This window comes from Parasteatoda tepidariorum, chromosome 4, assembly GCF_043381705.1.
Source record: "Parasteatoda tepidariorum isolate YZ-2023 chromosome 4, CAS_Ptep_4.0, whole genome shotgun sequence".
Lineage (NCBI taxonomy): Eukaryota > Metazoa > Arthropoda > Arachnida > Araneae > Theridiidae > Parasteatoda > Parasteatoda tepidariorum.
Window position 1 is genome coordinate 18564025 of NC_092207.1, and position 24845 is coordinate 18588869.

General features: G+C 27.1%; 1 protein-coding gene across 1 annotated transcript in view; it reads left to right on the forward strand.

Moving 5' to 3' along the window:
- LOC107447268 (ADP-ribosylation factor-binding protein Gga) overlaps positions 1-23427 on the forward strand; it is a 39095-nt gene extending 15668 nt beyond the window's left edge. The window contains exons 10-18 of the mRNA XM_071179327.1: positions 1502-1597; positions 3369-3581; positions 5930-6047; positions 7410-7612; positions 7742-7772; positions 8257-8462; positions 10763-10809; positions 13033-13143; positions 17198-23427. Of these exons, the coding sequence (XP_071035428.1) occupies positions 1502-1597; positions 3369-3581; positions 5930-6047; positions 7410-7612; positions 7742-7772; positions 8257-8462; positions 10763-10809; positions 13033-13143; positions 17198-17293 (1121 nt within the window). The 3' untranslated portion in view covers positions 17294-23427. The remainder of the gene's footprint in view (positions 1-1501; positions 1598-3368; positions 3582-5929; positions 6048-7409; positions 7613-7741; positions 7773-8256; positions 8463-10762; positions 10810-13032; positions 13144-17197) is intronic.
- Positions 23428-24845: the final 1418 nt, after the last annotated feature.

The window sequence follows — 24845 nt, forward strand, 5'->3', positions numbered from 1 at the left end:
ATATTTTATTCCATTGTATTAGGCGCTCTAAAAGTGGATCAAAGCTCTGAAAAGTCAATGAAGGAAAAAAAAAACAAAAAATATGCCATCACCAACTCTCAAAATTAGTTACAAATTGTAAACAGATTACGTTGCGAAATTCAGGAAATCGGGAATTATCAGGAATGTTGCTTTTGGTAATATCCGGGAATTTCTCAAAAATCGTTCAATTCATGATGATTCCTCTGTAAATCCACCTCTTATGCAGTTGTTTTCCTCTTGTTTTTTCTAAATATGCTGTTCTTTGTATAATAATACGAAAATTGGGCATTTCAAACTTTAGTCACTTTTTGACTTGATCAGCTCTTAACGACTATCTTAAATCAATGTCATTTATGGAGCGTTTTGTTAGCTCATACTTGTTTCTTTTTCGGTTATTTCAGCGTGATTTTTTTCAATTCCGATATTTTAAATACGAAGTCAGAGAATTTCATATTTTAGTTCATTTCTTACATGCTCAATTTACGATGATTCCATCTCAAATCCACATTAAAATCCGATCTCTTTTTAGGCAATTATTGCTGTTACTTATTGTTTTAGCCATTTTAAAATTCCAATATTTTAAAAACATTATTATTATCAAAAGCATCATTTTCAAAATACTCATTTAAAGCAGGTTTAAAGAATGTGCTAATTTAACTGCAGTATTATTTTTAAGTTCAACTATTTCTTTGAAAATAGGATTTTTTTTAATGATAAAATTAAAAACTTTGTATATTTTGGGTTTTAAAAATGATGCAGATTTTTATAACATGCAATGCGCCTTTTTGTGATGGATGTTCTATTTTTGGGAGATATAATGCCCTTTTCAGTTTCTAGTTCCCTGGCTTTTTAAAGGTCTAGAATGAAACCTGCTTTATTTTAAAGTACATAATTTTATAATATTTATCTTCCCATTAATGATATTTTGCTTTACTCTTAGATTAAATGATCAATATTAAATATCATCTGCGCAAGAGGGAAGATCTAGATTTACAGGGAAAAGTCGGGGAATTTGAAAATGTCCTCTCATTGGACACCCTGTGAATTGGAAAAACTATAGAGCAATATTTTTGTGCAATATATTCTGAGAATGTTTGCTAGTTGTATGTTAATATTATTCTCAGATTATACTGTGTTATAGTTATTGGTCGTTAATTTAGAAACGCTGTTTTTCGTAGTCAGCTGGGCTATACGTTGTCTAATTTCTTTACTGATTTTGAAACTTGGTACAATAAATACCCCGATTTTCCTATAAGAACACATTAAACATTACGCTTCTATCTCCTTCTGTTTTTCTTTTGTTTTTAATTGATTTATCAAATCATCAGTTATTTGAAACTCTATATATGTGCTATCATTTTGCTGTGTAAGTTACCTTAGTAAAGTATTATAGTTGAAAATATCACTTTATTTATCATATCTTTTTGCTTTTGTTAAATTTTTTTTTTAAGTTGGGCTTTATTTATTTTCTTTGATATAGAAGAAGCTTCCTTGTTGGACCTTGGTACGCAGTCTCAGTGTTCATCTGCCGTACCCCCTGCTAATTCGTTATTAGACGATCAACTTTTAGCTTTAGGTAAGTATTATTTGTCATTGGTATTTTTCAGGGTGCATAGTGTTTTTAAAAGGTGCTTATATTTGATTTTCATTTTTTAGAAGCCCGTAAAGGTGCTTTCCTTCACTGTGATTTTCCTTCACTGTGTTGTTTTTCACCACGAATTGTACATAAAGACACTGTTCACATTGTTCTATTCAACCTTTTCACAATTAATTCAACCCCAATCTATTTCGGCGTACCTTCAGTCTCTAGCGTATGACAACTCCATTTTACATGATTCAAAATTCCGTGATTTTTTACAATTGTCAAAAACAATGCCAAAAGGGTTTTTTTCTGACTTGATGATAAAAACCGTCAATTGTCAAAAACTTGCCAACCCTGCCTAATTGTGATATAAGTGATTAAAATGTGCTTTTTTTGTTGAAAAATTTGACTATGCACCCTGTTTTTAAATTTTAAATGAATTAGTATAATCCTTTCTTTTTGAAGAGTTTTTGGAGCTATTCATACATTAAAAGCACAGTAGAACTTTGATAAACCACTTTCATCCGAATATCTCAGTTAAATAAAATCTATTCCAAAATTGTTGTTTTTTTTTGGTTTTTTTTTTTTGCACCCAATCATAGTTCCTTTTTTTCCAATTTTAATTCTTTGAATTCCATAACTACATAAAACTGATCATTTTATGTAATTAACAAATAAACATTTTCTTAGTGAAGTTGCAGCTTTGGTTTTGCAAAAGAGATATAAAAGGTTTTTTTTTTATCCATGTTTTCATTGTTTTTTTTTGCGTGATAAAATGATATTTTTGAACCAATAGAAAACTCATTTTAAGTTCATTTACTTTCTACTGATGTCATTTTTTCCCAATCGAACAGAAATAGTTCAACAGAATAGAACAAAAATAATTTTGTTCTAATGATGACAGGTTGGCATCATTCTGTTCCATTTCAAATTTATTTATTCTGAGGAAAATGAAAATGGCAGATCAATTGCAGATAAAATTATTTAACTAACAAGTGTAAAACAGAAACGTTAACATGAGTAAAAGCCATATAATACAGAGTATGAAAGTGCAGTGCCTTCCACTTAACAGTGTTCCATATATTGAAATAGTTTTCTGTGAGATTATTATTTGATTTCTATCTGATGAAATAGTTATTAGTATGGATAGTTGATTATCTGATTCTAACTTTTTATTTGAACAAAATAGTTTAATCATTCTGCATTTTTCTTAAACTGTTACAGTGCTTTTTTTAAAAATCAAGAGCATTGTTTAAATCTTTATTGCCTGTGTCAGTTTTATTATGAACTATTTGAATGCTCGCTGTGTCCAAGAATCTAAGTTTATCGAATTAAAAAAATTTCTTGCAAGGTGCACTTTTTTTTCTATAACAGTTGTAAACAACATGATTTGACATTATTTGCTATGACATTGGCCAAAACAGTTATGTGTAGACTTCATAAAGATTGGGAAAGCTATTTCTAGTTAGCATTTCCATACAGACATACAGGAGAGTTGAATATTCTTAGTTACATCGATTATATCACAATTTCATCACAGAAATAAATAAGTAATGATTGTTATTATATTTTCTAAGGCATCTTTTTTTTAAAAAAATTTTATTTTGTGCATGTTTTTGCTTAGATTTTGAAAATATGTATGATATGAAAATCGTTAAATGTTCAAACCATTTTTACTTTTGAATGAATTGAGTTATAAAAGGTTGAAATATGTCCCAAAAAATTATGTAACCGGCATATGTTTTAATATTTAATTATGTTTTAGGTTTGATGGACGATGATAAAGTAGATGTTCTAACTTCCAACAATTCTTTATCTGGTTCCTCAAATACAAGCTCATCTGTAGCATACAAATCATCGTTGGCGGATTTAGATACGATATTTTCCAGTAGCCTCGAAGCAGGGGAACCAAATGTCTCTCTTCAGCCTGTGATTAGAAATACAAATAATTCCATCACCTCATCAGTCTCACCTATAAGTAAGGTGCTATTACATAGCTTGACAAAGTACCATACAAATTGGTTACCACTTGTAGTTAGGAAAATGTCTCTTAATTTTGACTTTTAACGTCATGATTTGCAACAAATGTATAGTCAAACCCTGCTATAGTGAACCTTCAAGGGACTGAAATTACGGTTCACTATATCCGTTCTGCAAACAATTTTAACTAATGGTTCCAAACTCCTTCCTTTTATTGCACATTATTTAAATAAATGACTAATAAAATAAAATACAAAAAATGATGGAAAAGTAATGCATACTAACAAAAATTTGTTAACTTTTATTTATTATTATTCTTGGTCTTTGGTACAAGAAATATTAGTCATCTTTAGCTAATGACCAATCCTCAACATCAGATATGGAAACACATCCCAACACCCCAATAATTTTTTTCTGAATTTTTGTCATTCCGCTTTATAAACCTGTCTAACCAGCCATTCGAGCACATAAAAGTAGTTTCACCAATTCATTGACTTTGACTTGAAGCATTTGTACTGGAATTGATACTGAAAAATTGCGCCTTCTTTGAATGCTGAACCAATTCAATAATGAAGCAAACAAGATAAAATGCTTATTGCTACCGTCGATGTTATAGATGATTTTAAAAATCGTTATCTGTATTTATTTTGAAGTAGAAATTTCAAAATTATTACAAAAAAATGAAAAAAATAAATCAGTCAAAGACAGAAAAAGCTCATAATATTCAACTTCCTCTCTTTTTTGGTTTATTATATCCACAAAAAGTAGCATTATACATGTTTAGCAAGGCACAGGAGCGAACATCTCTTTCACTATATCTGGGAGCTCATGATGAACCGTGTTCACTGTAGTGTGGTTTGACTGTATATTCTTCTTATATTCTTATTTTCTTATTTTTTCATGCAGTTGTGAAGAGTCACAGCAAATTAGGTTTTTTATGAAATTATTGTTTATTGGCAGTCATGCTTGTTTCACTTTGTCTTTTTTAAGAAATAGTTATTTGTCTGAAGACATCATGCAAAAGGTGATATAAAATTTCAAATGCAACTATTCAAAAAGTATTTTAAAATCTTTCTTAAGGCTAAAGCAAAAGTAGATATCCCTAATATAAACTGTAAGAAATTTAGCAAAAGTAATGTTTAAACTTACCTGATACACTATATACATAGTAAAATATATTTATAAATAATATTTACATAAAGAAATTTAAAAATGGGGAGAAAAAGTTCTTCACAATTTCCTTTTCCTAGTTCTTTTTATGCAAGTAGAAGATTGTTATAAATTTAATCAAATATTAAGCTTTTTTTATGGGTGGGTCTTTTTCCTTTCATTTTTATCATTTTTATTTCAAAAATGCATATGAATCCAATTTTATGCTTCATGTATTAATCTAGTTTAGCAGTATAAAGACATGCTTTTAATAATTTTTTATTGCTAACTAATGAAAATAGCTTTGTTATTACAATTTTAAATTTTGTAAAAACTATTTTTAAAATAATGCATGGTTAAGTAAAACTAAAAAGTGTAAAAAGCACAAATAATGACATAAGAATGGACTTTTTTGATAAACAACGTTCTTGTTTATCGAACCCATACTATACTACCTCAGCAATTCCTTTTTTTTTCAGTTATGGAACCCTAAAGAGTCTGCCTTCTTTTGGTGGAACCCTCATGCTCATCAGCAAAACTTAACAAATTAATTAAAGAAATATAATTAATTATTTTGAAAATTTTAATGTGAAGATTGCAATTTTTTAATGTTTTATTAATAGTAATCTTTAAATTAATTTTTTTGTCACCTTAAGTTTTTGAAGTTATGTTTTCAGTTAAGTTTTTTAAACGAAAAATATTTTTTACAAATGTTGGAGAATAGTTGCCAAGGAAGCATGTTTTGTAATTATTAAATTTAGTTGTTTTATTTTGAACTGGTGCAGTTTTTTATGTATTCATGTTCTTTTCATAATTTATTCAATCTATTCTATTTTTTTTATTTCTGTTTTTATCTCTGGCATTTTACTTTCATTTCGTAAGAATAACCAAAATATCATATAGATAAATATTTTGTGATTGCCTATGAATGTAATAGGGGTTTCAAATCTTATTACTGGTTTTAAAAAGTCCTAATCCTTGGAACTCGTGCGACCCTTCAATAGAACCCTAGGGTTCTGCGGAACACTGTTTAGGAACTGCTGTTATAATGAGTTTATTCTTGGGTCATTATTTTTACTTTATTCATGTTTTTAGCTTTATTTAGATGTAGCACAAAAAATACACTAATCATTATTGTTTATGGTAGATATGTTTTTTTTTTCTAAATTTATAATTTGAGTTAAATTATTATTTCAGCTGTGCCATCCTCACAAGATTCAATACCAGGATCTAAAGGTTTAGAAGAATTAGAGGAGATCTCAAAATCTCTTCTCAAGAAGAGCATGCCTTCTTCTGTGAAATATGATTTCCCTAGGTTGGTTTGATTTAATTTCTCATTCATTTTTTGTAAATGTGCGATGCAGCGACTTTTTAACATTGTTTATCTAGGCTTATTTTATGGAATGCGTGTAATTAAATAATGAATTTGTTAGTTTGTCTGTGCATCAATTTGTAAGAAAATAGTAATAGAGTTCTGAAATTTGATATGTTATAAATTCATGTATATCAAAGTTTTTCTTTTTAAAAATTTTATGAGATTAACATAAAATGTAATATTTCAGTAATTTTCCCAATTTCTTGAAAGTTTTCTGAAAAAAACCATATAGTGCTATTAACACTAGGTTTACGGATATTTCTTATATACCTATCTGTACGAACAAGCGTCAGTTTGACGCATGATAGAATACATATAATTGTGATTCTTAATTTAATAAATTCAATTTAGTAAATTTTTATCCACCACTATTTCTAAATAATTTGTAGGCTTATATGATTCACCACTTTTTATTTGCAAAATTTACTTCGTAATTATTTACCATTTTTTAAATTATTTTGGTGTGTCCGGAGCAGTTGGCATCTCTGCACTTAGAAACCAATGTAATTATATACTATAACAAAAAAAATGAAAATATGAGATATATATTTATGAAATATTCTAGTATTTAATTTTTCAATACTCGAACTAAGCAACTGAAACCTTCAAAATCTGACACTCTGATATTAATTGACATTCTATGTTTGTTCTTTCTATTATTACTTGTCGGCAATAGTTGTTTATCGCTTGTTTCATTTGAGATAACGGATCGAAGTATTATTGGTACATTCCTATTTATTATTAATGTAATAGTTGCATGTTTACTCAAAATTTTGTCTAAATCACGATCGCGTCAAATTGACACGTATCCGTAGAGATAGGTATACCACAAAAGATACACACAAGAAGGTATACCACAAAAGAGAATTTCAATATTTCAACGCTTCTGAAGAAAATAGACTTCAATATATATTTACCTCGATCAATGGTTAAAAGTCATTGCAAGAGATAAAATAAAAATTCAAACGGGTTTTATAATTTTCCTTACAAAACTCAAAATGACGCATCCCATAAACCTAGTGTTAAAAGCTCTCATTTTTCTCAAAATTCTACGAAGAAATTTAATTTATGAATTTTACTTTAAAAAAATTTCTGAATAGTAGAATAATAAATTTAAGTAGTGGGATCTTATTTGTTATATATAATAAAATTAAGATCTGTCTGCAATAAGTTTGAAATACACTAATTTTAATTGCAGCCTTTAATTCTTGCTTAACAATTAGTATTAAATAATCGAAGGAAATTTCATCTTAAAAAATATATGCTTTTTAGTTACCTTTTTTTTAATTTGTTTTTTAGCAGTACTCCACAAAAAGTTCCATTGAGCCAGCTAATGCAACAGCAGAAAGCTCAGCCTAAAAATGACATTCCAATTTCCACTTTAGACAAAAGTAACTTCTTATCGAGTTCACCTTTAACAGCTGACAAAGTATCCCCATCTTGCAGTCCATCTCATATTCTCTCTCTGAAAGATATCTTTGTTCCCCTGGAAACTATTCAGCCAGGTTTTTAAAAAATTATTTTCATTTATTATTAAATAATAGTTTTTTTTATTGATTCTATTCACATGATAGGTTGTACTCTGCTTTATTTCCAGCTAAAAGTTTGAGTTGTATAATTTTGAAAACTTTCAGTATATTATATGGATAAAAAGAGATCTGAAAGGTTTTTTTAATATGGTGCAGCANGAGATCTGAAATTTGATATGTTATAAATTCATATAAATCAAAGTTTTTCTTTTAAAAAATTTTATGGGGTTAACATAAAATGCAAATCTTCTTAAACTTTAAAAACTATAACACCTAGATAAAAATGTAATATTTCAGTAATTTTCCCAATTTCTTGAAAGTTTTCTGAAAAAAAAAAACAATAGTGCTAACTCTCATTTCTCTCAAAATCCTACGAAGAAATTTAGTTTATGAATTATACTAAGAAAAAATTTCTGAATAGTAGAATAATAAATTTAAGTAGTGGGAGCTTATTTGTTATGTATAATAAAATTAAGATCTGTCTGCATAAAGTTTAAAATACACTAATTTTAATTGCAGCTTTTAATTCTTGCTTAACAATTAGTATTAAATAATCGAAGGAAATTTTGTATTAAAAAATCTATGCTTTTTAATTATCTTTTTTTTAATTTGTTTTTTAGCAGTACTCCCCAAAAAGTTCCATTGAGCCAGCTAATGCAACAGCAGAAAGCTCAGCCTAAAAATGACATTCCAATTTCCACTTTAGACAAAAGTAACTTCTTATCGAGTTCACCTTTAACAGCTGACAAAGTATCCCCATCTTGCAGTCCATCTCATATTCTCTCTCTGAAAGATATCTTTGTTCCCCTGGAAACTATTCAGCCAGGTTTTTAAAAAATTATTTTCATTTATTATTAAATAATAGTTTTTTTTATTGATTCTATTCACATGATAGGTTGTACTCTGCTTTATTTCCAGCTAAAAGTTTGAGTTGTATAATTTTGAAAACTTTCAGTATATTATATGGATAAAAAGAGATCTGAAAGGTTTTTTTAATATGGTGCAGCATTAAGTAAAAAAATTCAACATTATGTAAGCGTTATGTAAAAAATTTCTCTTAATGATTAGCAATTCTCTTTATTATCTTAATGATAAGTAAAAAATTTTGAAATACTATTTTAAATACTAATTAAAGTAAAAACATTATTTTATAACAGTCATACTTTAAAAATTTGTCTTTAAAGGGATAAGAGACAAAATTTGAAATATCTAATTATAACATTCTTACAACCCGAAAAGATAAATAAAAAATAGAATAACCTTGAACTACCAATAGAATCAACTCTAGATGTAAGGCATAAGCTTTATCTAAGAATATTGCAACTTTTTTTTTCTTCAATATTGTTTACTAGTTTAATAATTCATATATTTTTTTAATGAAAATATTTTTTAGTCTTTATCAAATAAACCTGTCTATAAAAAAAAAAAAAAAAAAAAAAAAAAAAAAAAAACAATCTTTTGCATTAAATTGTACTTTAAAAAAGCATTGAAGTTAATCAAAGCCCAAAATCTGAAAATGTTATATCCTTATTAACTCAGCCACAAAAAAGTATCTAACTTAAAAACTGTAAAAATAAATACATTTCTAGAAGAAACTAACCTCACAACCTTAAGATAAACAGATTCTTCTACTTAGGAAATTATTGTGTTACTAATACTATTTTAATAAATAATTTTGTTATTTTCAGTTACATTTAAACAAGCCTTTCTTTTGATTTAATTCTTTTATCTTGTTTTAAAATTAATTCCATCTCTAGAATTTTTGATAAATTTAGTGATGAATTTATTAAATACATTTTTTTAAGAAATCAAGAAGTTTGAGGTTTGAAAAATTATAAATTTTAACAGTTTTAATACTTACACAATTTAAATTAGCTTATATTTTATAGTAATTTTATTCAATTTTATTTAGGGAACTAGGGTTTGTCTGGAGAGTTGCTTCCCTAGATATACAAAATTACTTATAATTTTTTCCCTTAAATTTAAAAATTTTGTTCCTAATCTAACGGATTAATGATTGTTCTTATGCTTATCCATATGTATATTAAGAGCTGTAAAGCTGAATTGGAATAAGGAAGAAAGGAAATTATAACTGTCATTTTATATTTAAACTGAAGTCCGATGTACTTTAAAACCTTCATTCTAATTATGCAATGTATAGTAATTACTTTATTTAATTTTTCGAAAACCTTGTTTATAATGGAAAAATATTTGGTTGAAGGAAAATTTTTTAAATCTTTTTTTAAACTAAACTGTAAGCTTCAATTTCTTATATTCTGATAGTGTGTATTTATATCATTATTTTATTGTACATAGCGTGGCTATTAATTTCCAGGACTGATTTAAATACAGAGCTCCAAGAATTTGATACATAAATTTCTGGTAGCCTGTAAAAATAATAGCACATTCCCATTTTTTAGTTTTATTTCTTAACACACTGATTTTATTGTAAATCCATTTGGTTTTTCAGAAATTATTTTTAGAGATACTATTGTAAAAATTATTGTTGAGACATAGTTTTTTGAAATCATGCTGCATTTAATCTAATATTATTTATGTAGGTAAATTTTGTATCATGCATTTAAATTATAAAATTTTAAAGCACTCATTGGCTTTGTTTAAATTTTGCTGTGAATTCACTGTTTTATCTATACTCCTGAGTCTCGAGTCGTTAATATGATTTATCACTTTACGATTTTAGTTCACATTAATTCACTTTTGCATTTATTTAATGTCCTTGTGGTTTTCGATCCCAATTCTACAGTTATTTGTATAAATTTTTGCATGATTTTTTAAATTCTTATTTTTTTAATACAATATTACAAAATTATGAAATATGAAATTGATAAGAAAAAATCAGATTCTTCTCCGATGATTGTTAAAAATACTGGCAAGAAGGGGGGGGGGTATAGTGCTCAAGGGCAATTCTCAGACTTATTTTTACATAAATATTGAACTGTAAAAAAATGTCAAATTGTAATAAAAAAATATAGTCTACACTGGAAATTTATCGTTTGCTTATAGTGATCATATTTCACGAGACTTGCTCATGAAAATAAATAAAATACATACCATGACGCATGTTTTGAAGTAACCTTCTTCTGATGTAATGATCTTCTGGATTAGGCTGTAAAAGTTTCACAAACAAGTCTCCAAGTTTAGAGAAAAGTGAGGTTAGATAAACCTAGAATAAACCCTGAAGTTTTAAATGTTGCATTTTTGTTTTTGTTTCAAAATTAAGTGACAAAGTAATTAATTTAGCTCTAATTTATTTTGCTTTTTGATATTTTAAAAATTCATGGTTTACTCTAGATTTACTTAAGCTCTCTTTTCGCAAAACTTTTAACTTTCAAAATATCAATATATATGGAGCAAAATTTGCCATGAAAAGTTTCTGTCACTGTTAAAAACATCCTCTTAAGAAGACGTAAAAATCATCTTAAGAAAAGTTGTTTCAGAAATTTTTACAGCAAATCCAGTACTAATTTGTTTGCTTTTTGGTATTTTGAAGAAAAAAAATTCATGTTTTACTCTAGATTTACTTGGAACTCTTTATTTCTCAAAACTTTAAATTTCGAAATACCAATGTTGCAAAATTTGCATGAATAGTTTATCCCATTCTAAAAAAAACATTATCTTAAGAAGACTTAAAATTCCTCTTAAGAAAAGTTATTTCAGAAACTTACACAGCCAAATACATAAGTTTATTCAGGGGTGATTGTGCTCCGGAAAAAATCCGGATTTCCGGAATTTTCGCTAACAGTGATCTGGAAGTGTCCGGAGATCGAAGGTCCAGACGTTTCAAAATATCATTTATCACAGAAGTTTCCGGAAGTCAAATTTTCAAAGGTGGAACTTAAAAACACAGTTTATTTTATTTGTTTGTAAGGGAGAGCCAGAGAGATACTTTATAAGCTTATATTCATGATTAATATTCATTTTTTATCAGTAAATAGTTGTTATAATCATAAACTCAAGAAAGAAAGACATATTTGTAAATTTTAATTACTNCATGTATTACATTTTTTAAAAAAATACAATATCATTGATTTTTTTTTCACTTTAAGACAGCTTTTTACTTTCATTTGTTGAAATTTAAACACTAAGAACACATGTTTCCTGATTACTTTTAGCAGGTGCTGTTGTCATTTTACTGCTCCGATTACCTAAAATGTGCAAATTTTAACTGAGAAATAAAACCTTTCTTCTACATAATTTAATATTTTTTAAAGAAAAGAATCTTAACTATACATTTTCTAAGCTCCAAAGTATGCCTGGTATGAAAATTAAACTACTGTGAGTATCATGTTGAAACTCCTATTTTAGAGAATATTCTAAGTTTATTTATTGTACTGTAAGTTTATTTATTGTATTGTAAGTTTATTGTCTGTTATTAATGAACTATTATTTTGTACCTAAAATGATCTGTGATTATTGAGGTTGGTTAAGAGGCTGAACCTGGTCTGTTATTTGGTTTCTTTAACAGGCTTTGTAAGTTATTGTTACAGAGCCAATTTTTTTTCTTTTCTAACAGAAGAGGTGCCATCTCCTGTCTAAGTGTCAAAAGTTGTTTTTGCTCAATGCATCTAATTTTACATCATTCTTATTATAATAAAAACTCTTAGTTTTCGCTAAAAATTCTCATTATCTAAAACTATGAAGTAAAAAACTGAGATTACAGTCAATTCTTTTAACAATTATTATTTTATTTTGGTTGTGAAAATAGTCATTACATTCAGGAATTATTCACTAATTTTTGATTGACACTTCAAAGCTTAGTAATTTTGGAATGCTTATATCATCTTTTTATTTCATATAATAATGAGAATACTTAATAATTTTTTTTAAAAAATCGCAAATATATAATAGTTTAAATTTAAGGACCATCCACTAATTGTTCAGACATATCTTGTTTCAGTCTTTGGTCATCTTATGATAAAACAGCTCAGCATTTTTGTTGAAATTTTTTAGTAGCAATTATTTTTTCTTGTTCATCAAATTGCAGTGAAAGCATTGTTTTTCTTATATTTTCATTTCATCTATTACAAAGTTGAAAGTTCTTTTAAATGTCCTTTTACTTTAATCTGCAACTAGTTAGAATGTGCAAATTTTAACTGCAGCTTTATACTAGGTGACAATACAAGCTTAAATCATTTCCCTCCTGCTAGAAATAAAATGTATCTCTTTATAATTACGTAATTGAACTTAACAATAGAAATTTAGACCAGATTCTGACGAGCAAGAGTACTCAAACATCAACTAAAGTGATTTAATATAATATAAGTTTCTACTAAATAAAATAAAAAATTTTAAAAATCGGATGAGTCAGTCTGTAAATATATCTTTTCACTATTTTTTATTATTATTATTTATGATTGAAAATATTTTTTTTGCAGTCTATGAAAATTAAATTGCAGCCTCCATCTGCCACAGACTTGCCTCCATACAATCCAATTCTGCCACCTGCTACAATAACCCAAGTGATGTTGCTTGCAAATCCTCAAAATGTAAGTTTTTTCAATGTATTGTGTCTCTAGCTCTTTTTTTTTTTTAATAAATAAATAAAATCTATAGATTTGCCTTACCCTTTCTCATCTTTGCTAAGTAGCAACACATGTTTCATTTAACAGGGATGAGATTTTTCCGCTTTTTAGCGGATTTCCATCTTTTTCGCTTTTCTCTCTCGAATTTCAGCCTTTTTATCAAAAACTCTTATTCTCTAAAAGTTTCAGTTTTTTAAATAAATATTCTGCTTTTTCTGAAAATTCAGCCATTGAAATAAAATAATTATATTTATTTCAGGTTTACCAAGATAAACAGAAATTTCAAACTACGTAGCTGCCAACCCTTCTGCATTTTTAATAATTTTAGCTATTTTCATCACTTTTACATTCAAAAAATAAGATTTTCCGCATTTTTACCCACCCGCCAGATAGCTCATATTTTCAAAATTCAGACGTCGCTGCATCTTAACATCAAAGGTTGATTTTATCTTCTAAAGGTTGATCTTATTTATAAGGTTTAAAGATCCGATATTGCTATTTTTATTTACACGTTTTTAAAATCCTATGTAGCGATTCATATTCACACTAGTTTAAAAGTCCAATGACTCGATTCGTTTATGCGGTTGTCATATCAAACATCAATTTTCTTATTTACACATGGTTTAAAAATTAGGCTTTGGATTTGTATTCGCACGATTTACAAATTATGCATCGTGATTCATATTTACGTGATCTAAAAATTAGGCATCAGGATTTGTATTTTGAGTTTTTTTACTAACCAACCTGGCAATACTGCTTCATTGTTATCTACCTTTTCATTTTGGTTTCTATACCAATTCATTTTTAAACAAACTTATATACAAGGGTTTTGGATTTTATTTTATAACCATCGTTGAACAGTCGACCCAATTTGGGGTTTACGACTACTATTGTTCAACTCCGTAGCCTTTTAATTTTGAACCAATACAGAAGACAAGGAAATTCTTGGAACTCCTGGATCAAGTACCCCCAGAGGTATGATTTGTTATGGGATCATGGAGAACTTTGTGATTTGACAGATTTTCGCGTGCATCAATCACCATACATACCGAGGTTTGACAAAATAATGGTAAGTGGGGCCGGGATAACCTGGTTGGTAGGGCACGTTACCCATGTACAAGAGGTCGTGAGTTCGATCCCCGTCAGGCAAAAACTTCTCGTCTAGTAAATGGTGACTGATGCACATTAAATATATTTTGAGTCACAAAGTGCTGTATGTTTCCATAACAAATCATGCCTGTGGGGGTACTGATCCAGGAGTTTCCTTGTCTTCTGGATTGGGTTCAAAATTACAAGGCTATGGAGTTGAACATTAGTAGTCGTAAACCCAAAATTGGGTCGGCTGTTCATCGACTTTTATAAAATAAAATAATGGCGATAGTATTTACACATTTTTTATTCTTTCTCAAAAAAATACTTAAAGAATCATTTTATAAATTTATAAGTGTTTATGTTATGTGATTTCTAATACTTATCAATGAAATTTAAAGCTGACAATAAAAAAGGAACTGACCATAAAATACAAACCGAAAATAGTGTTTTTGAACACCCTATGACAAAAAAACGTAGCAATAGATTTACAACTTTTGACAGTTATTTTGGTCACTATATGCAATAATTACACAAAATTTCGTAAGCCTAGCTTAAATATTTATAGATCTATGGGCAGTTTTATAAAAAATTTATTTTATTGTCTTATGTTTTTCTATGATAACTATAAAAATGTTCAATAAAGTAAAACAAATGTTTTGTTGCAATTTAAAATTAATTACAAAATTATTGCTTTAAAATTTAAGAAAAATTTATTTAAAACTCTGCAAGATATGACTAATTAAAGTATTTCTTTTATACTGCCCTTGTATGGGAAAAATTTAAATTTGTTTTTTCTTAATTTTGTAGTGAATCGTATTTAGCAACTAATTTAAGAAGTTTCAAGCTACTTTCTAAATGTTTTCATACTTTTTAAAAGAAAGCTCAAATTGATGAAGGGTTTTCCTCAAATTTTATTTTCTACTATTAAACAAGATTTATTAAAAATGACACCAGCATTGTTGGAGATCATCTTCCAAAAAAGCTTTTTCTTTTGCATGTTGTCTTTCCATTTACAATCATATTTATGTGTGTGAATGTTTATTGTAAGGTATTATAATTTCGTCTTTTGATACAAAATAATATTTGTAGAAAACTCCACCATTTTTAGTGTCTTTTAAAACATACAAAAACTACTTAGAAAATTTCTTGAAACTTTTTAATTTTTTAAGATTTTCAAATCTGACTTTATTCATTAGTTGCCAAATATGATTCACTACAAAATTAAGAAAAAAAATTTTACATTTTTCTGGACATGCACAGTATAAAAGAACTACTTTAATTACTTGTATACTTAAAAGCAAAAATTTTTTAATTTATTTTAACATGCTCTAAAAATTTTGTTTAATTTTATTGAATATTTTTAAAAAGCTTTAACAAAAAAATGTCAGATAAAAAAAATTTGTTTTTTTTTTTTATGAAAATGTCCATATATCCATAAATATTTAAGCTGGAGCTATGAAATTTTTTGTAACATTTTTTGGCTAGGGTGTTCAAAAAAACAATTTAGCAAAAAAAACAAAAACAATTAACAAAAACAATTTGTAATTTATTGTCTTTCCCTCAAGCCCCTAAAAGCTTTAAACTTCGCTGATACGTGTGAGAAATCGCTTGATCGAAACATTTCTGAAGTTATAAGATGATTCTGTTAGTATTTCTTGAGAAATATGAAAAAATGTATTAGTATAGAAGTGTTTCCATTATTTTATCCATTATTGTATATGTATACACACACACCGGAATTTAAGGTAGTTATTTTTCTTTCCTCTGTAGCGTCTTTTTATTTTATGAATAACAGGGTTGTCACAGGAGACTATTTGCAACTTTTTTCAGCCTGAGGCAACTATGGCAACTTTTTTTGCCTGAAAAAGCAACTATTTTCAAGAAGAGGAGACTATTGGGATACTTTTCTGTACTCCTAGCTATTGTTTTTAGCATAAATTGGGTTGACAACCTGCGGGCCACTTGAGCTTCTAAACGCAATGAATTCTTTTCTTAAAAAAAAAAATACGTTTAAAACTTTGAATTGCAAAATTTTGAATGAGTCAGCACCTTTTAATGCCCTCAATTTGCACAGATTCCATTGTAAGTCTTTTTTGTTTCTCGATCGCCTTCTCAACGGTTATTGCTATGAAATTCTGCATGATTTTAAAAAACCCAATTTTTAATACAATGCGTGAATTTCGAATTTGAGTTATCACTTTTTACAATATATATATATATATATATATTTGCTAAATCAATTATTGATTTAAAAAATATTTTAGAAAAAGTCTGTTTTTTTTAAGAAAAAATATTTTTTTGAATAATTTCTAGGAATAAAAAAATTTTATTTTCTGCAAATATACTAATTTTTTTGATATAAAAATTTAGTGCTAGAACATAACGGTTTATGTAAAAAAAATATCATATTTGCCACCAACTTGACTAAATGGATCATGGTATATGACAATTGAGTCATTTAAAAAATTTTTAGTCATATTATTGAAAAATTTTTGTTCTTATTTAAGCAACTATTTTCATAGTTTTTGGCAACTATGTTCATGCTTTAGGCTACTAAAATCAACTATGTAGTGCATTTTTTCTGTATCAACCCAAATAAGTATTTATAATGATTGACACTTTTTTTTATATATATATATATTTTTTTTTTTTTATNTTTTTTTTTTTTTTTTTTTTTTTTTTTTTTTTTTTTTTTTGGTTAAACAAAAGCATTTGTGATTAATTATAATTTTTTTTAACATATATCAATTCTCTCAAAAATGTTGTCTTTACAGTTTACTATGCATACCTTTTTACAGCTATTTTTACTGTGGAAAATTGTTGCGAAGTCGCAAAATACTTATTTAAACATTTGGTCAGTGTATTTACATTTATTTTGCTATGATGTCTAGAGTATTTTTCTCCAAAATATTTTTATTTTTTGTAGGAAACAGTTCGTCTCAAATACAAAGTGAACTATTTACTAAATGAGAAGGAATTGACAGATTCAGGAGAAGTAGATAATTTATTTGCTCCACGGTGACAAATAAACTACAAGTGATATTTATAAACAAATGTAGTAGTGAATTATTTAAAATTGGAAGATGGCAATTTTCCTGTTCTAAGCTCTTTCTTACCTTTCAGAAATTTATTTATTTATCGATAAATGCCCCTAATTTCCATAAATTGTATTATCTTTTTTAAATATTTTTTTAAAACTGTCTATTTAAAATGCATTTCTTTAATGTTTTTTAGTGAACTTTAAATGTATGTTAAATATTTTGAATTTTTATTTCGTGCATGTAATTGGTTATATTTTTTTAGTGATTTAGAAATTTATCTCAAGATAATTTATATTGCTATAAGATAAATTATATTTCCTATAAGATAAATTATATTGCAAGGGCTATGGCATTAAAGATGTGTATAATGATTGTAAAAAGCTGTATCTTTTAAGAATATATTTGCATTTATTAGTCAACGTGAATTTCTACAAATCTTTTGATTGAAAGATGTTAAAAATTTTTTAAATGTATTATACATATCTAATAATTTTATTGACTCTATTAAGCACCCAAAAAAATTTGTATTTATGTTTAAGAATATTCCATTCCCTTATTCCATATTTTAGAATAAACAAGTAATTAATCAAGCTTATAATGCTATGTTTACTTTATTGTTTTTGAAATTGTGCTAATAATGTGCATGGAAAATTACCGTAATTTTGCAAAGATACGCTGACCTGGAATATGCGCTTCACCTGTAAAATATGACTAAAAAGAAAAAGTTTTTAATCAGAAACACCGCACAAAAATTTTATTTATGATAGATTGCAGAGTTAAGGCATCTGTTTCAAATAGCAAGTTATAATTATTAAATATATGATAAATTTATATATGCCATCCTACTTGAAATCAGAAATTATGTATTTCGATAATTATCAGCATAACTTTTCAAATTGTAACATGTACAATTGTGCACAATTTAAATGCCACACAATCGCAAACGTGTTACATTAATAAATACCCATTTAAAAGACTCAAATTTTATGTAAATCAAGTGATTGAAAACCTGAACATACTAAAGATCAGTTATCAAAATACAATAAATTTATGAAAAGAATCTTATTAGGCTTAAAATTGTACCATGTAGAGCAATCGCATGTCATCACTTTATCGTAATTTGATTTGAAATACCGAAATATTATTAAATAGATAAAAATCCTTACAATAATTCAGAAAAATATTAATAGTAATTAAATAAAATTAATCTTTTTTTGCGCAAAATTGTACTACTCAAAACAATCATAATTATTTTTACTGATTTTAAATTTCTAAAATTTTAACCTTTCAAATGATAATTAGCTAAAAACCTTTAAAATAATTTTTAAAAAATATGTATTAAAATCGTTATGTGTATTGTTTTGCGCAAAATTAAAGCCTAAAATGATTATGATGAAAGCATTATTTATTTATAATATCTCAGTTATAAATAAATTAAATGATTAAATAGCTAGAAATTGTTAAAATAAACATTAAATATAGAATAAATACAGCAGTTAAAGCATTCCACTTTTGTCCACATGCTCATCATATTGCATCATTTTACTCATAGATCTCTAAATTTCGTATGTTGTATTTCCGAGTCTCGGAAAGGTATGATAAAAATACGAGTAAAAATAATGATGTTGACCTTCAGCTGAAAGTGGGAGTAAACTTGACCATCAAGATGATCATTTAAAGAATAGCTTCCATATTTTTCTTTCACTTTTTTCTTTACACCTGCAGCAGAAGAAAGAAGGGGGGGGGATTGTGCTTCCATCGATCCTCCTAAGAGACTATTCGCGGGGTGATTGCGGGAAGAGAATTAATTAGTCAATGACTTCTTTAGCTGTAAGGGGGAGCATCTGTTGCGCTATTGTTACATTCTTGCAATTTGTTTTTACCTGCATTGTTAATTCTTTAAATTATAATTGATCATAAATTATAAAAATAGATTGAGAAGAATAGATTAATATTTCGGAAAATCAATTCAACAAAATAGAATTTTCAAACTCTAGTAGGAAAAAAAAACACCCGACAGGCTGCCCTATTAGATACGCCGCACATACTGAAATGTAATGTTTTAAATCTTAACGCCACAGCGTATCTCCTTGAAATTACGGTAATATATATGTTTAAAAAAGCAACATATATTTCTTTTTGCTGTCTTTAAACTAGGTAGTCTGTAATGAAAAATAAAGTTTTGCAAGGTTTTCGTTGTTTTTAAAACTGGTTTTCATTAAAAGTCAAACAGTAAAATTTTCAAGCATGATTTGACACTAGCCATTATGCTAGTTAATTACTTATTTTAATTTTTTTCTACATCTGGAAACATGATAAACCTCTTTTTTTTAATTTGATTTAAGAAAAAAAAATCTTAGAAATTTCATTTGATAATCTTCTAAGGGCGATTTTCATTATACGAAATGACACTGACAAAACAGTCTCAACTGTTGTCTAATGGTATTGGGTTTTGTCATAGCATGTACACTTTTACAACAATACAAAGTATTTATAATGTCTACAATATATTAGTAGGAAGGACATATTAGATGAAAAATCACTTATCTTTCTTTGCATTTTTTTGACACTTTGTCTGATATTTTTTTCTTAGGAAAGTGGTACATGTTTGTTTATTCATTTGCAAGTTATTTTATATGTATGAGTAACAGCAAACAATTGCAAAAAACAGGGTGCATAGCGTTTTTAAAAAGTGCTTAAAGGTGCTTATTTTTGATTTGCATTTTTTGAAAACCCTTAAAGGTGCCTGATTTATTCGGAGTTTGTTAAAAGTGATTAATTTTCTATCTTTTAAAAATAGAGTTTTCTTTGCCGTGTTTATTGTCGTTCTAAATTTTTCACAGTTTTCTCTGCAATATTTATCAGAAACTAGTTATTTTATCATGATTATGTGAAGTTTATGCAAATGTTTTTGAATTTTATTGGTTTTATGTTCGAAAATTAAGAACTTGAAACGATAGAAAGAGATAATTTTTATTACTGCACGGATCCTAATTATGATTTTTTTTTTTGGAATGTGATTAAAAATATTTTACTGCTTAAAAGGTGCTTATTTTTAATTGAAAAATCTGGCTACGCGCCCTGAAGAAATCTCAATAATCCATTGATTCGGTTAAAATTGTTTTGTCTCTGAGTTTGAGGAGTGTCATACCATATAATGAAAAAACACCCTGAAGTAATCATTTACTAGTCATGTTAGCTACACAGGCTCTCAAAAATTAAGGTACTTAGCCATATTATTGAGAACAGCATTCTTCCTTACTGTAGAATAACCTGAAAATGTTTTATGTCAAAATTGTTATAATATTTGAACTGGTTAAATAACTTTTTTTTAATTGCTTCATAATTTGTGCAAACCTTATCATTGTTGAAATATTTAGTAACTTGCTATAATTATTTTTATGCTATAACGAATTAAAAGTTAATATTTTTTATGCGTGTAAAATTTATTAGGTGTGTCATATATGTGAAAGATAAACTATGGTTGGATTTGATTTTATGTCTTTTATAACAGAATGCAATTTGATTAACCCATCTTCCTGACTGAAAACTGAATTTTCTTTGTTTTTAATTTTTTATACCATTTTTATTACTAGCAGTAATAAGCTGTTTAAACATTATGTAAGCATCTTACAGTAGGCAATTCTTACATTAGACGTTAAAATCGCCTCATTATCAAAATATTTTTAAAAAGCAAATTGAAACTGTAAAAAAAAAGTTATGCATGGAAGCAATTATAAATTGAAACAGAAATTGAATTCAGAAAAAGAAAAATTAAAAATAATATTTTTAAGTTTCAGATGTCAGCAATTTTAAACACAAAAAGAAAACTAAAAATTCCTAAAGCGTGTTCCATTCAAAATTTCATAAAATGAATTGAAATTTAAAATTTGTTTTATTCGAAGTTATTTGTCTTATTTGAAGTTAATCACAAAATTTGATAATATTACAGTGAAAATTAAAGCAAAAAATTGTTAGGAGATGTTGTAGTTTTCTAACTGTGATTTGCTTATTTTTGCTAAGAAAAGGGAATCCAAAATCACCAAAAATATTCTTATGTAATATTTGAGCGGCCTGTTAAAGTTTATGACTTCAGGTGGACCAAATTTAACCTTACAGTTATTAAAATAGCATTAAACTGCTATTTTAGTGATTTTTCTGTATGGGGTTCTTTATTTCTATTATTGATTATTTTGTAAGCCTTCAAACATTAACATTAAATGATAAAATGATCTTACACTTTGAAGCCAAATTTATTTAAATGTTCATTTTTTCTCCTTTACTGTGTTATTAATAACAAACATTTATAAAAAATTTGAAATCTACCATTTAGTAAGTTTTTTTGTTTCTTTAATACAAGGTTCTATTAAATATGTTTGTTGTTGAAAAAAAAATACCAATATTAAATTTTTTCTTTGTTGATTGTAGTTCTACATTAATGCAAATTCTATAATTTAAAAAAAAATGTTTTTTTTTTTTTTTTTTTTTTTTTTTTNTAAAGAAAAATTTTTTTTTTTTTTTTTTTTTAAATAAATTTTATTAATAACCGAGAAAAAAATGCTCATAATTGATGTAGTGATCTGGACATATGTATATTTACTAAGAAACCAAAATTAAAATAACACTTAGTCGTCTCAATACTTAAACACTACTGAGTAAAGCTTGACTTAAGCTACAAATTATCATTTAATAACTCAGACAGTAACCATTTTATTTTTCATTATTTACTAGTTTTTTAGATTTAGCTGTTGAAACTGTGTAACATATATCATCTTGTTGCAATTATTTTGAAACATATTTTTTGTATTTAACAGGATTTATTTTCTAGTTTTTATATAAGTTTGAAATTATAATTTCACAATATTATCAAGCATTTATGTAATCTTTCTAGTTATGGCTTTTACTAAAGGTTATTCTGGTGACTGGCCTACTACAAAAAACCCGTTTTCCTAAAATTATTTAATGGTAATGGTAAAGAAGTGCTTAGCAAGGGAATTTCAATAGAATTTTGACTAGGTGCTCAACGCAAAGATTGATGAATTATTTTGTCAGCCTCTCTTTCTTTTCTCATCAGGTGCCCATGTTTAGGCAATTCTAGTTGAATTTATTGTTGACTTTCCAAACACATGTTCTACACAAGTCTATCCACATTTTCTCAATAGGTGCAATGTTTGTTTTGTTGTATAATAAAGAATGAGAAATTTTGTTTCGCCAAAAGATCTTCGAAATTGTGAACATTTTACTCAGTGAATTTTAATTTTTTTTTTCTTTCTTAGTTTTGATTGATTTGCATTTTTTTTAAATATCTATTTACAGTCTCTGAATTATTATTACTAATTATATTTTATTAATAATTTGTTAAATTTAGTATTTTAGGAGGTTCTGACCAGTGCTAGCTTCGCTCACACTCCCCGTAATTGTTTCCCAAACACCATTTTTTTTTTCTAGTAAACGTCTAGATTTCTCACAAAAATAAAGAACATTTTGTTAGGAAGTTAATTGTGACAAAATGGATTATTACCAAGTTTATGAAAAATAATCTGAATTTGAAAAAGAAATAAAATTTGTGTGACTCAATAAGTTGTATTAAAATGCAGCCTAATGTCAATGAGCTTTACTTAGACATCCCCAATCTTTATCTGGCAATATTCTTTTTTATCTAGAACTTTATTTCAAACAGTGCTAATCTAATTATAATTGTCTTGTATTTCTTCTTTTGTTCTTTTTTTTAAAAAGATAAATCCTTTGCTTTTTTGAAAGTTATTGATACCATTGCTGGAGAAAAAAAAATTACATGAATTTATCTCAAGTATTATATCAAAGACTAAATATGTATGTTATTTTATTGGGAAGTTAGACATAACATTCTTTTTTATAATAAAGAGTATCAAATGCTTAATAAGAGTATTATATTTATTTTTAAAATAATTCTTATTTCTTAAGCTTTTGTTGTCTAAATCGTTAAATTTGGATTTTTATGCATTTCTTAAGTGTTTTTTTATGTTAAATGTGTTCGTTTCTGCTTATGTTATTCATATTTTGTCTATTTTTTATGAAGAGAAATTCCTTAATATAACTTTTATAAACAATAAAAACATCTGTTTAGTAACAGAAATTGCTTGATTTTATTATCTTTTAAACCTACTATAAGTGTTAATATTTGTCAATTTCTTATTTTATTTATAACTTTTATACTCTATATAAGTATATTGTAGAATTCGATTGTTACTCTTAACTTGTTGACTTAAAACTCCTTTAGGGGGTTTGTTAAGGATTAAAATGACGACCTCTTAACCATCAATGCCTTCTACCGTTTGACGCACATGGTGTTCAGCATTTTTAAAAAGTGTTTTAAGGTGCTTATTTTCAATTTTCTTTTTTTTAAAAACCCTGCACGATGATTTTTTCATTGAGTGTTTTTAAATAGTGCTTAATTTTCCCTTGTGAAAATGAGATTTTTTTTCTTTACAATGTCGATTTTCGCTATGTATTATTGAAAAGTGTGGTTTTCACATTGTTCTATTCAACGTTTTCACAATTCGTGCAACTACAATCCATTTCAGCGTGCCGTTGTTCCTTAACTTATAATAACGCCAATCATGTTACATGTTTAATGAAATACTTGGGAGTAACTACTGAGCTGGCATTCGGTGAGGTTCTTACACTTTCCACCCTCTGAAGTTGAACCGAAAAATCTCTCTATCTTTTTATAGTGGCTAATGTAATCAAGAAAAGAGTTCTTTGTCAAAAACTAGTTATTTTATCATGATCATGTAAAGTCTTTGAAAATTATTTTGCATTTTGTTAATGTATATAGTGCTTGAAAATATTTTTTGAGTGCTTAAGAAGTACTTTAAAGGTGCTTATTTTTTTGTTGAGAGATTTTGTTGCGCACCCTAGACACAGGCATTTTGAACCCTGCTGTTCTATATAATTTTAATTTGTATTCTGTGCTGCCTACTCCTCCTGTAAGCTCGTTAAACTGATGGTGATGAACTTTATATTGAGATTGAACTTGTGGAGGAGTGTGAGAGCAATGTTCTTTGCTGCCTGCTGAGATCAAACCAGAGTTTTATAAGTTTGCTGCCAGGTGCACTTTGACAAAGTGTGTTCACCCTTGACCTTGGTAAGTTAGAAATCTTTATGATATTCAGCCGCTCACTCCCCCACTGATGAACGAGAACGTTTTACTCATTTGTCAGCAGTGAGCATTTGACATAATAAATCGCGGGACCCAGACCATTCCAGTGGCATAGTTTTAATGTATATTTAAGAGGGGTTATCTCCTAATATATATATATATTTATATAAAAGCTTATTTTATTTATTTTTTAGCGATATAGGCACATTATAAAGAGTAATTTTTATCTTAGGATAATTATTCTCTTTATTCAGAAATATTTAATTTATCGTAAGGGATGTGTTCTGATGAAGACCTTTACGTTTTTTCATTAAAAGTTTTTCTATTTTATCTTATTATTGTTATTTGTGTTCATATATATATATATATATATATATATATATACACAACAC